Source organism: Oncorhynchus clarkii, chromosome 15, assembly GCF_045791955.1.
Source record: "Oncorhynchus clarkii lewisi isolate Uvic-CL-2024 chromosome 15, UVic_Ocla_1.0, whole genome shotgun sequence".
NCBI classification, from domain to species: domain Eukaryota; kingdom Metazoa; phylum Chordata; class Actinopteri; order Salmoniformes; family Salmonidae; genus Oncorhynchus; species Oncorhynchus clarkii.
Window position 1 is genome coordinate 27,008,229 of NC_092161.1, and position 18,062 is coordinate 27,026,290.

Genomic DNA, 18,062 nt, shown 5'->3' on the forward strand with positions numbered 1-18,062 from the left:
TGGGTCACCAGCAGCCCCAAACAATAAAGAATATTGCTACCAGCAAAACAAGCTTGTAAGAAGTGTACTTAAACTCCCCTCTCATACTCATCTGGAGGTTGAGCAATTTTTCTTCTCTATCTCTGTAATGTGTCTGTATCTATGTAATTGTATATGTATTTACATAAAATCTCGGGACCACAATGGAATACGTTTATTGTGCAATCCCCGTCACTTAAAAAAAATGTTTGTGTATATATGTATTTTTTTTTTACTGACAAATAAAATCAATCAATCCAAACTGGTGAATGGAAAAAGACATCTGTTACAATACACCAAAAAGTTTAATGTCAAGACAAGCGTTTGATACTGGGTAAGCCTACAAGGTAGGGAGAGATGTATTTTCTGTTTTTTGTTGATATTGACATAGTCTATTTATTGGTGTTGAAAACGCAAACCATGATATTGAAGTGCCTGAAATCTGTATGCTTTGTTTATTGGTTGTGTGGTGCATATTCGTTGCATATAATTATATATATATAATTTCTCCCTAGCTGATCATTGCCTGCAGCCGGCTTTGATTGCAATGTACAGGCAGGGAGAGTGGTCAGTGCACTGTCAATCATCTGGCCAGGAGCCCTGCGTGGCATTAACTGTGCCACAAAAGCATGCCGAAGTGACAAAGACGATTTCCACGTTTATAAACACATGGTCGTTAACATTATTTTGAGTTAATTATATGAGGGGGGAGGGTGTTCCGTTTATTTTACAGTACAAGGGAAGGGTCATGTGAAAATATGATTTACATTGGGAGGGCTGTCATTTTTTTGAGTTGGACCAGCCCCCAGCTCTAGCTATGTATCGTGGCCATCATCCCACACCTGCTGTCCACACTGTCACTAAACTAAACATTGCTAAATCTACATGTATAGTACACTACCTCAAGCACGCTCTATGTCCAGGAGCAGCAGTTGGTTAGAAGACATTAAGCACTTCCTGCTTTTCCCTATTGATACCCTGCTTTAGCAACCTGTAAATGTTGCATCAGCTTCTAATGTTTCTACAGTCAGCGCTTTGCAAGAGGCTGGATCAGTTCTACCCTGACGCCAAATTACTTTTAGAGCCTCAGAATGTCATCTCCGTTCAGGGAAATTAGTGCTGTGATACATAGACACACAATGGCCTCTCTCTGAGCTGAGAAAGTTGGAGCAGATCAGGCCTGGGTTTGGCTGTCGTATATCTGAGGGTCTGCAGTCCTCCTCAGCGAAGATTTACGAAGTGAGGAGAGGCGAGGGGGAGGGATTGTGTGTCCTTGGAGCAGACACTGAGGCCTTTTTTTCGAGGCCCTGAGGATATTAGTGTTGTTTTGGGGGTATGTGTCAGAGGGGCCAGAGGACACGTGGTGCTGCTCATGCTCAGTGAGGAGCAGGCTGTTTGGGAGAGAAAAGTAATGCTGGTCGTTCTAAAACTCCCACAGTTTCCTGCCCTAGTATGCACATTGTAAGCGAAGCGCCAGGCTCCATTGTACTCGGGCTTGTCTGGTGACGTAGCTGCTTCCTGTAGTGAAGGCCTTGGTGACAGGCAAGCTTCTGCACTGCACTGAAATCTCAGCATCCACTTATTCAACTCAAGGTGGGAGAGACTTAGTATTCTCCCACAAATCCCATGAAACTTTCTCTGCCCTTATTAGGACTCAGTCTTCCAAAAATGAGATATAAAGGCCATATGGTTTTATAGAGCCATTGTAACCCAATACTGGCCTAGATGCTGACAGCAGGTTCTGTCTCTCTATTTTGGATCGTTTTACTGTCCTTATCAATTACGTTAGAGCCCCTACAGACAGTACACAAAAGCCTGGCCACTGGTTTCGACATCTGAAACCATGGAGCATTTCTTATTACAGTGCCTTCAGAAAGTATTCATATACCCTTGTCTTATTACACATTTTGTTTTGCTACAGCTTGAATTCACCCATTTATACGCAATACCCAGTAATGACAAAGTGAAAACATGTTTTTAGAAATGTTTGCAAATTTATTGAAAATGAAATACAGAAATATCAAATTTACGTTAGTATTCACACCCCTGAGTCAATACATGTTAGAATCATCTTTGACAGTGATTACAGCTGTGAGTCTCTAAGTGCTTTGCACACTTGGATTGTACAATATTTGCACATTATTAATTTTTGAATTCTTCAAGCTCTGTCAAGTTGGTTCTTGATTCCATAGATTTTCAAGACGATTTAATTCAAAACTGCAACTAGTCCACTCAAGAACATTCAATGTCGTCTTGGTAATAGTGCTGAGCGGTTAAGCGAAAGTCAGGTTATTTTTTTGTTTTTTAAACAACTAAATCAGATCCAGCCTGAACTGTGCAATGTAGTAGGGAGTTGTAGTTTCCAACAGGCCAATATTCTACATAGTTTAGCACAGCAAACGTAGTACAGTAATTAACTTTAATTCCCATAATCCATTGCGCCGGCCTGCTTGTCCAGTATGTGTGGAGCACTGAGATATAATAAGAATGGTGTAGAATGGAGACAGAGAAGAGAGAAAGAGGGATCGAAAGCAGTTGTATCTCTACCTGAAAATACATGATCTAAGTGATTGATAGTTGGTATTCAGCAATCATAAAAGTTTGTCTTATTTACTTTGAAGAACTACTAAAATAATGACAGCATTTTAACACACTGAAAACAAACTTAAAGATTCCCCAAATAATTTAGCCAAATCAATGTTTGTAAATAACATGTGGCTTACCATGGTACTGATGTGTGTGTGTGTGTGTGTGTGTGTGTGTGTGTGTGTGTGTGTGTGTGTGTGTGTGTGTGTGTGTGTACGTGCATGCGTTTTTTACTCACCCTACGTGTAGACTAGTTGAATGCCAATGCCATCCTCCTCTCTTTCATGTTGGCAAAACGTTCTATGGCTCTGTCATACAGTACACTTTTAGTTGTTGTCATAAGCTACCTAGCTAAAATGCTTGCTAGCCAAACTTCCTCGCATGGGCAACAATGAACAACAGAACCAACTGTTAGCTAGCTAATTAACGTGAGCCTACTTGGCTACATATTGGCCTCAGGCCAGTGGCACAACATATTCATTTATGGTTAGACCGTAATCATTGGCCTGTACAGAGTCCAAATCCCCATCTCCATCCATTGGAAATGGCCGATTTAGCAAGCTAGCTACTGAAGGACATCAACACAGACCAGAAACAGACACATATATCCTGAAAGTTAAATTTTGCTTGATTTGATTGGTCTGAAGCCAAATCCAAACTGGCCTCCCTTGAGGGGTTTGTTTTGCTGCACCAGGACAACTCACAGTTGAGCTCAGCTCAACACTGATTGGCTAATGATGTTTAAAAAAAATTATGAAGGGAGGCCAAATGCTTGCTGGCATCAATCAGTCAAATGCTACAGCGGCAACAGGTTATACAATAAAAAATATATTAATACTAGTAGGAAAGGTTTTCATCTTTAGCTCACAACCTGTGGATACTATACGATCAGAAAGGTTCAAAATGTATGCAAAACATCACAGCACAATTGAAAAATATATGGCACATGGAAACCAAACGAGGTTGGTCTATGGTGATAGGTGGGATGGGCTGAGAGTGGCTGGGGGTTGGGATTAAAGAGCTTATGTTTGGTAATGTATTATTGTTATGTGACTGCTTTATATAAAAGTACCATGTATGTAAAATGTGTATGCTAAATGTTTATGTAAAATGTATGTGTAAAATATATATGTAGCAGAAAAACTGTAAAAAACTAAATAAATATGTGTCCTCGGAAGAGGGGGGAGTGGTGGATGGGCTAATAAATTATCTTTTGGTCCAGACAGCATCAGATACATGGGCTACACATACTGAGACAGAGGGGACACTGTTTCCCTCATTCTGATGATTTCTCTGGTGAGATTCAGCCACTTGCAAATTGATGGGAAATTTTGAAAACACAAAGACAGATGAAAGATATATTCATTTTTTTATTGGTCAAATATTTGGGGAAGCCTGGCTTCCCTTGGCATCCATGGATACATGCCATTGCTCAGCATTACTTGCTAAGCAACTCCCGTGTATTTTTGGCCTTGTGTTATAGGTTATTGTCCTTTTTTTAAATGTTATTTTACCTTTATTTAACTAGGCAAGTCAGTTAAGAACAAATTCTTATTTTCAATGACGGCCTACTGAAAGGTGAATTTATCTTCCAGTGTCTGTTGGAAAGCAGACAACCAGGTTTAGGATTTTGCCTGTGCTTAGCTCTATTCTTTTTATTTTTATCCTAAAAAAAACTCCCATGTACTTGCAGATGACAACCATACCCATAACATGATGCAGCCATGCTGGAAAATATGAAAGGTGGTACTCATTGATGTATTGTGTTGGATTCGCCCCAAACATAACACATTATATTCAGGATATAAAGTAAATTTCTTTGCCACATTTTTTGCAGTTTTAATTTAGTGCCAAATTGCATGTTTTGTAATATGTTTTATTCTGTACAGGTTTCCTTCTTTTCACTCTGTCATTTAGTTTAGTATTATGAAGTCACTACAATGTTGTTGATCCATCCTCAGTTTTCGCTTATCAAAGCCATTAAACTCTGTAACTGTTTTAAAGTCACCATTGGCCTCATGGTGAAATCCCTGAGCGGTTTCCTTACTCTCCGGCAACTGAGTTAGAAAGGATACCTGTATATTTGTAGTGACTACAGTAGGTGTATTGATACGCCATCCTAAGTGTAATTAATAACCTTACCATGCTCAAAGGGATATTCCATTTCTGCTTTTTAGTTTTTACCCATGTATCAATAGGGTAAAATTCCCTGGTCTTTGTGTTTGAATTCACTGCACGATCGAGGGACTTTACAGATAGTTGTATTTCCGTTTTTCATACAAATGTCTAAAAACGTCATTCCACTTTGTCATTATGGTGTATTGTATGTAGGCCAGTGAAACAAAGTCTCAATTCAATAAGTGTTTTACTCAGGCTGTAACACAACAAAATGTGGAAAAGGACAGCGTGTGAATTCTTTCTGAAGGCACTGTATGTGCTGGTTTCTTTGTGATTCGGTTTTTCCTAGGTTGATTTGGAAAAGGGACTTGACGATGTCCTAGTCACTGTCAGTTGGGATTTAGAAATGAGTGTCACTGACTTTCTCACATACCCCACCCCCTTTTCTTGGCAAAACAACCACAGTGGAAAAGACCGATGGGAAAGAACTTGTCACAGGAGTAATGGCACTGAGGTAATGAATTGGACTGTCTTGCCAGACACTGTAGCATTAGCCCACTGGCAAGAGCTAGAGTCATGAAAGCCCTTTGCAGTGTTCTTGAAAGGAGCTCTTTGGTGTACTACTGGACTGCGTTGAGGTCTGGATTGACCCAGCCTGAACACTTCTCTCAGGCTTCGGTTAAATCTGTGACATCTTTTGCCAATTTATCATTCTCCCTCTCTCTTTTTTCTTCCTGTATCTCTGCTCTGACGTTTATTAGGATGAATCTTGACCGAGAGACAGAGCTGAGGGATTTCCACTAGATGGGCCAGCTGCAAAGTCAAAATTGGCTATATATCATATAAATGCAAGAAAACAAAAATGTGCTTTTCGGTCTTAATTTAAGATTAGAGTTAGGCATAAGAACATAAGTGGGGTTAAGGTTAGGGTTAGCTTTAAAATCAGATTGTATTTCTTTGTGGCTGTCCCAGCTAGTGACTACCCCGCAGAGCTGCTTCCAGTGCATGAGTCATTCCAATAAATTCCCACCTGCTTCTCCTTGTTGTTGTCCTCGTAGTTGTCTTCTCTCCTCTCCCTCTCATTCTTCACTATACTTTTTTTCAACATCTGTTGAGTTTATAATGCACAAAACGACTATGTGATCATCTTTATTATTATGGCTGAGGACTACAGTGTATGGATTATTTTATATGGATCATCATTGGTTTGGGTATCAGTGGGGAATTATTTTAGCCCAAAATGCCTTGCTGTGGTTGCACACTTAAAATACATGAGTTTCTCTTTCATTTTTCCCCCTCGTCTGAAATAGTTTGTGCATGTTAGATACCAGATGTTTGACTACTTTCTCTCTGATGTCTCAAACTAAAGGAGTCTTGCACCATCTGTAACCCTTGTAAATTCATGTCTAGCGTAATCAGCTGGGTGAGATATGTCCTTTTAATGACAGGTTTGCAAGTAATACAGAGACATCAAATGTGATTACACTGTCGTGTTGAACTACCATGATTGATGAAACATATGGTAGGAAGGAGTTCATTCAAAAGGGGAGAAAGGATAGTTATTTCGACCAATAGCACTTTCACACATCACACAAAAGAGTCATCAATACTTTTCCAGTTTGTTTATTTCTTTTACATTTTTTTTACCCGATGAACTTGGGTGTTTTATATTTCAGGTCATTTGTTTTGGCTGGATCTTTGTGTTAGGTCTGTCTGTTGTTTGTCTGCATATTTGTGTATGTCTAAAATCTAACTTGTTTTATTAGCCCTAGCATGCTGGTTTCCATTAGAATGATACTGAACTTGGACTGGCAAAAGCAGTGTCTGCATGTTTTTTAATGGCAGTACGTGTTTGTCTCACCATTGCGATGGAAGTGAAGGGCTTTGAAGACACTTCCAGGATCTATTCCTTCCGATGCATAGAACCGCCGATGAAAGTTCAACTTTTATGAGTCATGCTCTGGCTACCGAGGCTTGACTGATGCTGTGGTTGGACTCAACAGTTTCTCGTAAAACTCTTGTTTTCAATCGAAGTTACAAAATGATCAAGACGGCTAAGGTTTTTATTTCCTCAGCAAACAGTAAAAGTAGAGAGGGTTTCAAAACCGTTCAGTTTTGAAAAGAACAGATAGCAAAGATTGTTTTCCCACTGTACTTGCAGTTGGCTCAATCAACTAGTTGACATGAGCCTTAGTTGATACCTTTTGTCTCTTACAGAGAGCAAAGAGACGTAGCTGTGTATCCTCCAAAAGAAACCCAGGTGCTCAAACTCAAAATAGAGTGAATCAAAAGAAAAGAAAAGCTGTCTTCATTTAACTTTTCCCACCAGCTGCATGAAAGTGTGGATAGGAGCTATGGGGGAAATGTAGCCTAATTAGGAGCACTGTGATTCTCTGGGTTTGGAATGCTCTTATGATCAGTGAGTGACATGTAATTACGGAATTTGGATATTGCTCCTTGTCCAGTGGCAGCTGGCCATGTCTCCTGCATGCAGAATCCATAGTATCAGTTAGGATTTGGATGATGAAACTAAGGCTTGTTCATTCATCAAAATGAATGGCATATGTACAGTTGAAGTCGAATGTTTACATACACTTAGGTTGGAGTCATTAAAACTTGTTTTTCAACCACTCCACAAATGTCTTGTTCACAAACTATAGTTTTGGCAAGTCGGTTAGGACTTTCTGCATGACACAAGTAATTTTTCCAACAATTGTTTACAGACAAATTATTTCACTTATAATTCACTGTATCACAATTCCAGTGGGTCAGAAGTTTACATACACTAAGTTGACTGTGCCTTTAAACAGCTTGGAAAACTCCAGAAAATTATGTCATGGCTTTAGAAGCCTCTTATAGGCTAATTGACATCGTTTTAGTCAATTGGAGGTGTACCTGTGGATGTATTTGGAGGCCTACCTTCAAACTCAGTGCCTCTTTGCTTGACATCATGGGAAAATCAAAAGAAATCAGCCAAGACCTCAGAAAATTGTAGACCTCCATAAGTCTGGTTCATCCTTGGGAGCAATTTCCAAACGCCTGAAGATACCACATTCATCTGTACAAACAATAGTACGCAAATATAAACACCATGGGACCACGCAGCCATCATACCACTCAGGAAGGAGACGCCTTCTGTCTCCTAGAGATGAACGTACTATGGGTGCCAAAAGTGCAAGTCAATCCAAGAACAACTGCAAAGGACCTTGTGAAGATGCTGGAGGAAACAGGTACAAAAGTGTCTATTTCCATAGTAAAACAAGTCCTATATAGACATAACCTGAAAGGCCGTTCAGCAAGGAAGAAGCCACTGCTCCAAAACCACTATAAAAAAGCCAGACTACGGTTTGCAACTGCACATGGGGACAAAGATTGTACTTTTTGGAGAAATGTCCTCTGGTCCGATGAAACAAAAATAGAACTGTTTTGTTATGTTTGGAGGAAAAAGGGGGATGCTTGCAAGCCAAAGAACACCATTCCAACCGTGAAGCATGGTGGTGGCAGCATCATGTTGTGGGGGTGCTTTGCTGCAGGAGGGACTGGTGCACTTCACAAAATTGATGGCATCATGAGGCTGGAAAATTATGTGGATATATTGAAGCAACATCTCAAGACATCAGTCAAGAAGTTAAAGCTTGGTTGCAAATGGGTCTTCCAAATGGACAATGGACCCCAAGCATACTTCAACATTTGTGGCAAAATGGCTTGAGGACAACAAAGTCAAGGTATTGGAGTGGCCATCACAAAGCCCTGAACTTAATCCCATAGAAAATTTGTGGGCAGAACTGAAAGAACGTGTGTGAGCAAGGAGGCCTACAAACTTGATTCAGTTAATCCAGCCCTGTCAGGAGGAATGGGCCAAAATTCACCCAACTTATTGTGGGAAGCTTGTGGAAGGCTACCCAAAACGTTTGACCCAAGTTAAACAATTTAAAGGCAATGCTACCAAGTACTAATTGAGTGTATGTAAACTTCTGACCCACTGTGAATGTGATGAAATAAATAAATCATTCTTTCTATTATTATTGACATTTCACATTCTTAAAATAAAGTGGTGATCCTAACTGACCAAAGACAGGGAAATTCTACTAGGATTGAATGTCAGGAATTGTGAAAAACTGAGTTTCAATGTATTTGGCTAAGGTGTATATAAACTTTCGACTTCAACTCTCACTTGTATCACGCAAATATTCTCATTCGCCCCTTTATATTTGTGTGTATTCGGTAGTTGTTTGGGAATTGTTAGATTACTTGTTAGATATTACTGCACTGTTGGAATGAGTGACCAATAAAGTTTAATTTGATTTGATTTGCTGTTTCAGCATGACAATGCCCCTGTGCACAAAGCGAGGTCTATACAAAAATGGTTTGTCGAGATCGGTGTGGAATAACTTGACTGGCCTGCACAGAGCCCTGACCTCAACCCCATCGAACACCTTTGGGATGAATTGGAACGCCGACTGCGAGCCAGACCTAATTGCCCAACATCAGTGCCCGACCTCACTAATGTTCTTGTTGTTGAATGGAAGCAAGTCCCTGCTGCAATGTTCCAATATCTCGTGGAAAGCCTTCCCAGAAGAGGGGAGGTTGTTATAGCAGCAAATGGGGGACCAACTCCATATTAATGCCCATGATATGAATGCCCACATACTTTTGGTCATGTAGTGTATCAAGTGGAACCCACTATGAATGGACCACCCAGTATGAGAATGGGCAAAGCATTTAAATGCAGACCAAGGCCAGCGCTAGTTCTTGAGAACCCCCAACCCGTAACCCGAAAGCTCCAACACTGAATGGGACCGCATGCATGATGTATTCGTACTAATCTAAAAGAAATAATGGAATAAGACTAAGGATTTTTGTAAGCATTTCCACAACTAGTGTTCTCCCTAGTCCTCCAAGCCGTGTTATTTTCTATACACATTTTTACATTTTCTCTAAGCCATTCTATATGGCAGAGATTATGTTTTTTTAGTTGTTTTCTGAAGCCTCTGTGAGTGTTGAGTCAACATATTTTTTCACTTTGTGTTGTAGTCTTGTATCATGTTCCCCAGAGGGCCTGAGTCTGGGTATGTCATCACAACCTGGTCAGGAGGAGTCTGATCTCAGGTCAGGTCTGGAATACAAATCTACGGGACAAACTTTAGGAGGGTCGCTGTCTGTCTGTCCGCCTGTCTGTGCTCTGCTCGCACACAAATCTAACTAACAGGCATTAGCGGGGTCAATGTTCGTTTGTCACGCAGCAACAGACATACATTATGTAGAAACAGTGTGCTCTGTCTCTGAAAATCTATAAATCTACATAAATAAATCTACATAACTGACAGACATTATCTGTCTACCTGTCTGTTCCCATTTTCTCTCTAAATCCCCTCCAATTTTGGACATACCCAATGCCTATAATCTATTTGTATACCTGCATGATATATTACACTGTAGAGACTTTTCTTGAATGCAGTAGGCTGTAAACTTGATTTTAGACATCCCATTACATCGTGTAACGAGCCGCAGCTTTTTATCAGGGTTGTTCCCCCTCATAAAGAACCAAAGTCTAGCCATAACCCCTATATGCCCCATATAGGTGGATCATCCAAAACGCATCATTTGTTGGACTTTCGGGAAACCATTTATAATCGTGGGGTATCAAATGGTGAAAATGTTTCCCACACTCTCCAGTTTTTTAAAATTATTTGTGTAGGAGATGAGATTTATACACTGTCGTATTTCCCCCTGCTCACTTGTATCACGCAATTGTGTCTGTGTCCCAGTCAGAGGATTCATATTAAGGGAATATCTCAATTGCATACTCCTCGCTTCATCTTTCCTCTCTCCTTGTCTCCCTCTCAAAACCCACTGGATGAGAAAGCCAGAGGTCCCTCCCCTCTGACCTTCTCCTCCATTGGATTTTTGAGAAGGAGGTGAGGAGAGAGGATGCAAGAAGTGTGAGATTTAGATTCTTTCTGTTTTTAGCCGATAACGATTCCACTCTCCCACACCGGGACGGCGAGGTGACTTCTTTCAATGATTACAACAACTCTGTACAAAACCTTTGAGAAGCGACGGGCCGCTTTGAGGGGTGATGAGGAGATGGTGATCGCATCGGAGGAGAGCACTCCGTGTCCCAGTGTGATGGGTCGCTCTCAGGAATCAGATCCAGCTCCAGGGCCAAAAAAAGAGATGGGGGAATCCTCCTCTCTCACGCCACGGTGATGGGATCCAGCTTGCAGCTTCTCACGACTCCCTCCTTCCCTCGGTACGGCGGCACTCAGCGCACATCTGCAGTCTGGAGGGGCCTCAGTGTTTACATATGGCCAACCATACAACGCCGACCACAGCACCAAACTCCCTAACCGCCGCCTTTGAACAGAGCAAGTTTATCTGATGAAGAGGCCCTGTGACCATTGTACAAGTGCATGCAAGATAAACTTGACACTTCATTTTCACACAAACATCCCAAAACAAGATAATGAGATCCATGGTAACCCTATAGTTTGTGTTAGTCATTGATGATAGAACCCTGCATGGCACCATCTGTGCCGAAAGCTTTAATAAAAGCCAGTTGATAGGTACCACATTTGATGCCGTTCTCTCATGGCTGGAACTTTGAACAATATCAAATGGACTGCACCATTTTCAAAGTGTAAATATGGTAATACAAAGTGTTCTACAACAATGGACATATGTTTCTTGACAATGAGAATATGGGGAAGAGAGGAAAAATGGCTATTGACTTGTGTGTGGGATTTTTATCCATATTTAAAAATATATATTTCTCAGGCTGCATTATGTCTCTGACGTGACATATCTCTATGGTAGTATGAACTATGCTTCTGATTGTTTTCTCTCTATTTATATCTCTCTCTCTCTCTTTCTCTCAGACTCAGACCGCAGCACACGGACATTGAGCACCCCCAGCCCTGGCCTCATCCTGCCCACAAAGTCCCCTTCCCTCTCCTCCCCAGCCCTATCCATCAATGGCCATGAGTCCACCTCCCCCTCTGGCTCTGCAGAGACCGTCGCCATGGTACACCCCCAGCCAGGCACCCAGACCCGCTCCCGCCAATCTAAAAGTCAACACTACTCCCCCATCGACCTCCTCCCTGATCATGCTCTTCTGCAGATCTTCTCTCACCTTCCCACCAATCAGCTGTGCTGCTGTGCACGGGTGTGCCGGCGCTGGTATAACCTGGCATGGGACCCGCGCCTGTGGAGCACCGTGCGTCTGACAGGCGAGCTGCTCCATGCCGACCGTGCCCTGAGGGTGCTGACCCACCGGCTGTGTCAGGACACCCCCAACGTGTGTCTGACCCTGGAGACAGTAGTGGCCAGCGGCTGCCGGAGGCTCACTGACCGGGGGCTGCATGCAGTGGCTCAGTGTTGCCCGGAGCTGCGCCGCCTAGAGGTGACCGGCTGCTACAACATCTCCAATGAGGCCGTGTTCGAGGTGGTTTCCTGTTGCCCCAACCTGGAGCACCTCAATGTCTCAGGTAACCATGGGAGGTTGGGGACAAGTTCAGTTCAGAAGTGGTTGGAGACTCTGAATGAGTGAAGAATCAGCTTTTATGCAAATGCTTCACACATGTTCACATCGTATATCAGAGGAATGCCCAGTTTCCTGCGGTTATTATAGGGGTCGTTATTGATTTGCATTGGCATTTGTGTCCCTTGCCGTTGCAACCATGAAAAACACTTGAACATGACAAATAGTTACACATCATGCATGTTGTTGTTTTATTGAACTGTTTATAAATGATAAAACATAATGCAGGTCCTTTATACTGAAAAACTTTGTTTATGTATTGTTTAAAGTACTAAGGGTAAGCAAATTGCTCCAAAATGTCACTTGGTGTTACTCAATTTAAATGAAGGGAAATAACATTGTGAGCAAATTAATTCTCAATGAATGACCTTAGTTTTGAGCACATGTGGCCTGCGTTTCAGAAAATCCTGTTTTATCTAAAATGTCTCATTAGTGTTACTTATTTTATTTAACTAGGCAAGTCAGTTAAGAACAAATTCTTATTTACAGTGACAGCCTAACGGGGAAGAGTGGCTTGTTCTGCCTTGTTCAGGGGTAGAACAACAGATTTCTACCTTGTCAGCTCGGGGAATCGATCCAGCAACCTTTAGATTACTGGCCCAACGCTCTAACCACTAGTCTCACTTCTACTGGGGTCACAATGTTATGATAATGCAATTTAAAAAAATTTAAAGTCATTGTCGCCCTCAATGGAATTTTAGGAATGCCCATCCGTAAAACAGGCAGTTGCATTTGCTTTATTAGTCCTGATTCCTGTGACTGTTCAATTTGGCTGATTAAGCTCTACATCAGCTACCAAACTTTATCAGGAGTCATCCTTATCCTATTTGCAATGAGAATCCATGTGTTTACACAGCAGAAATGCAGAAGTATTTTGTTTTTCCCTATGACGCAGCTCGTCAAAAATGTACAAATACCACTGATTATCATGACAATTTAGCCCACGGTGTGAAACTCCTGGGCAGCAGTTCTGAGGAGCTTGATTTTCCATTGCATATTGTCCATTTTACTTTGACCTGTCCTGTTTTAGGACATCTTGTTTGTTAACAGGTCATATACAAATCAAAGCACATTTTTCATTTGATTGGGCACTAGGTTAAGCTGTTTTAGTGGTCACCAACCGGTCGATTGCGATCACACTGGGTAGGCAGTGTTCCCATTTTGAAGCATTTAATTTGTCTGTAAATACAAACTCCCCCTACCGGACGGACCAGGAGATCTGTGGCTAAATTGAATGTGCTTACTGCTCTGGCAATTCGAATAGGTCACATCACCGTGCCTCGAGCTTCAATGACCCCGGGCCACAGCAAAGTTTGATACTAGCCTATGTAAGATTTAATAACTTTTTAAACAATGACCAGAGAGAGACTGTCAAAGAATACAGCAAAGAGCTGCTGTATTGAGTGAGGTCATGCGCCTTTATTCAGCACTGTCAACACTGTTTTTATTCAACACTATTACAAAACATAAAACGCGCTTCTCCAAACTTCCACTAGCGCTGCAGCTGCAGTGAATGAGTAGCTGTCGATAGCCCTGTGTTTTTATTTTTATTAGCATTTCATTGTCTCTATTTTAATATCGAGGAATATTTCACCGTCTCTGGTCATAGGAACAACATTCATTTTTGCACGAGGCTGATGCGGTGCAACTCAAGTTTTGCCATCAGGCGGAAGACGGTGTGCCCTCTCTCTGGTCAGTCTCACCAGATGGAAGGAAGGAGAGAGCAGAGACCATGAGAGGTCGGACCCTTTGCTGCTCCTCCTTTCCTCCTCTGAGACTAATTCAGTGCATTCAAGACACCTCGGAACTCTGAAAAAAACTAGATCTGACTCTGAAAAATATAGTTGGAAACTCTGGCATCTTTCTAGAGCTCTAACTTTTCAACCTGAAGATCACTGATGTCGTGATTTGACCTCAGATTTTTTTTCTTCCAGAGTTTCCAGTTGCCTTTAAAGCACCATGACCATCAGATGCAGGTAGCATTAGTCCAGTAAAATAAAAACAAATTATTTCAATTAATGCTCAGCTGTGCCTCGTAAGTGCTACACCAACTGATCTATTTTGTTATCAAAGCTTGAGTTTTGAAAGATAATATGGTCTGAGAAGAACAACATTGGCAGGCCAGGCATATAGCAAATATGCTGTGATAATGTATTAGGCCTAATGCACAAACCGTATTCCTACATAACTGTTTTTATTAGGTTAATGTTACGTTTTTTAAGTCATGTTTTAATGAAGCGGTAGATTTCGGCTTGCTTTTTGACTGCGAAAGGGATCTTGTCTCAGAAAAGGTTGGTGACCACTTGGTTATTTGATCTGAGAAATGTGCATGATGTAAAAAGTGTCTGTCTCATGAGATTTTCATAAATGTAATTGCCAGACTGTAGGCTACAGAAAATGCCACATACTCTTTGTACCATAGGCTATAGGCTACATGCTTTGTTAGACCATTTCTATTTTTTTAATATATTTTTTACAAAGCGGGCACTGCTTATCATGGGGCGGCATCAGCGCTCACCTAAATAGCCCATATGCCACTGGGTGAGATAAATGATCACTGTTTTTTAGCAGAATTATGGGAAGTATTGTGTGTTGTTGGAGGTGCATCTTCGTCAGTTTAGCTCGGAAAATGCCTCCCCTGTCAATCTGCAGCCCTAGGCTGCTGCCTAATCTTGCCTAATGTGCGGGCCGGCCCTGCATCACACACATCTGTGAACTTTCCTTAAAGAGAAATTCATTTCAGTCCTGGTTTTCTCCCAAAGCTGGGAAAAACATTAAAGGAGCATGGAAGCTCTTCCAGCCATTGGGTCCCTAGTGGGAGAGGAAAGACCTACTTAGCTTTGACAGCAGGACTCCTTTACCTAACAGGAGTAAGAGGGCTAGTCTGTTGCTTTCATTAAGGAAGTGGCACAAAAAAAAAAAACATTTACTTTGACTAGGCTTTGGTGACAAAGCAAAGTCAGTGCCATGAGGAAGTAAAGTCCTTTGTTGTAAAAAATAGACTTGAATGGTCGTGGTTGTAGAAATAATGAAATGAAGATGTATTTATTTTGCTGGAAAATGTTGGTCCCCTGATGTATTATTTGTATTCTGAATTTGGTCATGTCTTTCAAGAAGTATGGTTGGGCAATATAGCAGGTTCTACTTTGGCACCCTCAAGTGGTCTTTTCTCACATAGCTGCAACATTAGTACAAATTATAAGGAAATTGCGTATGCTATACTAAGAGAGAATGGTCAGACAACAAAATATGTAAATTGCTTGAAGTTATAGACCAAGACCAGTTACGATTACATGGCTGTCTTTGTAATAAGCCATACCCCTTCTGTTCCTCCAGGCTGTTCCAAGGTGACCTGCATCAGCCTCACCCAGGAGGCTTCAGTCCAGCTCTCTCCACTGCATGGCCAGCAGATCTCCATCCACTACCTGGACATGTCTGACTGTTTTTCCCTGGAGGACCAGGGCCTCCGCACCATTGCCTCCCACTGCCCCCGCCTCACACACCTCTACCTACGGCGCTGCACGCGCCTCACTGACGAAGCCCTGCGCCACCTGGCTCTGCACTGCCCCTCTGTCAGGGAGCTCAGCCTCAGTGACTGCCGCCTGGTGGGGGATTTCGGGCTGCGCGAGGTGGCCCGCCTGGAGGGCTGCCTTCGCTACCTGAGTGTGGCCCACTGCGGCCGCATCACAGACGTGGGGGTGCGCTACGTGGCTCGCTACTGCCCGCGGCTCCGGTACCTGAATGCGCGGGGCTGCGAGGGCCTCACGGACCACGGCCTGGGACACTTGGCCAGGAGCTGCCCCAAACTCAAGTCCCTGGATGTAGGCAAGTGCCCGTTGGTGTCAGACAGCGGGCTGGAGCAGCTGGCACTGTATTGCCAGGGCCTGAGGAGGCTGAGCCTGAGGGCGTGCGAGAGCGTGACGGGTCGAGGGCTACGGGCCATAGCCGCGAACTGCTGCGACCTGCAGCTGCTCAACGTACAGGACTGCGAGGTGTCGCCGGAGGCACTGCGATTCGTTAGGCGCCACTGCAGACGCTGCGTCATAGAGCACACGAACCCCGGGTTCTTCTGAGAGAGGGATCACTGGATTCACCTTCTGACAAATGGATATGTTTAAATTCCTGCTCTGGGGTTGACCAAGAAGAGGGCTGAGTTGTCAGGACTAGTTGGAAAGGGTGTGCAATATCCACTTGTGTCTTTTTTTAAGGTTATTTGCATGGTTAATAATGCTGTTCTTTGCGTACACTCACATGGAATGTATTTAACATATTTATCTGTATAAAGGGAGGCAAATGTTTCAATGTATTAGACCTTGTTTGGTATTCCTCTCACATGACACATTTCGGATGTGACGTTTGCTATGCAATAACATTGAGCACTGGGTACAGATTCATTTCGAATGCCTTCTCTTTACCTTTGTCCATCTTTTGTGCTTCATTTCATCAACATTAAGGAGACAGATATTCACCATTACATTGTACACATTCCTTTTTGCGCAGGAAGTTATTCCACACCAAACCACTATGAATGTATCACTAGTAAGCTAACCCAATAACCAGCATACCTGGTGACTTCTTAACCCTGTGTTCAAATCCAGTAGGAAGAAAGGTGTATCTTTGTCAGTCTTAAGTGCTTATAATGTTTCTTTTTTTTGTATTTTGTGTGCATATGTACTTTATCAAATCTAATAGACAATCACTTCAATTGAGCTCAATGGTGTCATGCGTCTTGACTATTTTATCTTGCAAAGTACAGTGTATAGAATTAATGTATGGACTCAATGTATCGACTCAGTGTACAACTACGTTTTTACCACCAAATAGAAAACAAAAGGATTGGTGTTCTTTTGACCAGGAACACGTTGCTGCTACAATTATTCTAATAAACAGCTTTGTAATAAACAATTCTTCGACCATCAGGACATATTTTTCACACAAAATGAGAGTGAATATAGCCACGAGACGTAACGCCCTTGTGGACATGAGTATGCATGAAGTTCATTTGTAGTAGCACTCGCTATTTAGGGCCATTCGGGTACCTAATAAATACTGGTGCTACCATAAGTGGCTTGCTACCATATACGGTATCGTACACTATATATGGTAACTTAACTGACAGAGAGCCGCAGAGAGAGTGCTAGAGATAATCCGTTGAGTTGTTAATAACCAAAGGTCATTGTTCTGTGTGTGTCTGCGCATGTGTGACACAGCACTTCACAACACGCTTCCTGTTTATTCATTCCATTGCTGTACCATGTTACCTCATATGGTAAGGACTGTGTGTCACCGCAACTTTGGCCACCATCCTCTAGGGTTGTGTTCCTGTTATAACACACTGACAAAGAAGAGTAGAATAACATTTGAGTACCTGAGTGTTAAACAGTTGTCATTTTCACTGTCTTGTATTGTAGCTTACATGTCTTCTTCTCTGTTCTTCTGTTATGTTTAAGTAGAAATTGGAATTTCAAATCACTGACTGACAACCAATGACAGTTAACACTGATAGTCACTGGTTTGTGTGTATGTGAGTGTGTGCGTGTTTAGGATTGATTTGAATGCCTATGTAATGTATGTGTTTTCATCAGTCTGAATGACTCTTTCTCTCTGAAAGTAACAGCCATGATGAAACAGTTTCTGTTGAGTTTTTGCCTGGCCGTAGGCCTTTTCAGCACTTTGTTAGCTCAAACAGGTACATATTGCATTACAGATTTTGTCCTTATTTAACCTACAACCTGATCCTACTCCCCTCCTTTTTACCTATTGGACAATATGACTTCAAGTCTTACTGACAGACACGTCT

At 42.1% G+C, this 18,062-nt stretch overlaps 1 protein-coding gene across 1 annotated transcript in view; it reads left to right on the forward strand.

Moving 5' to 3' along the window:
- The window catches only part of LOC139366758 (F-box/LRR-repeat protein 7-like), a 33,994-nt gene extending 16,904 nt beyond the window's left edge, over positions 1 to 17,090 (forward strand). Inside the window, exons 3-4 of the mRNA XM_071104460.1 lie at positions 11,601 to 12,209; positions 15,599 to 17,090. Coding sequence (XP_070960561.1) covers positions 11,601 to 12,209; positions 15,599 to 16,335 — 1,346 coding nt within the window. The 3' untranslated portion in view covers positions 16,336 to 17,090. The remainder of the gene's footprint in view (positions 1 to 11,600; positions 12,210 to 15,598) is intronic.
- The last annotated feature ends 972 nt before the right edge of the window (positions 17,091 to 18,062 follow it).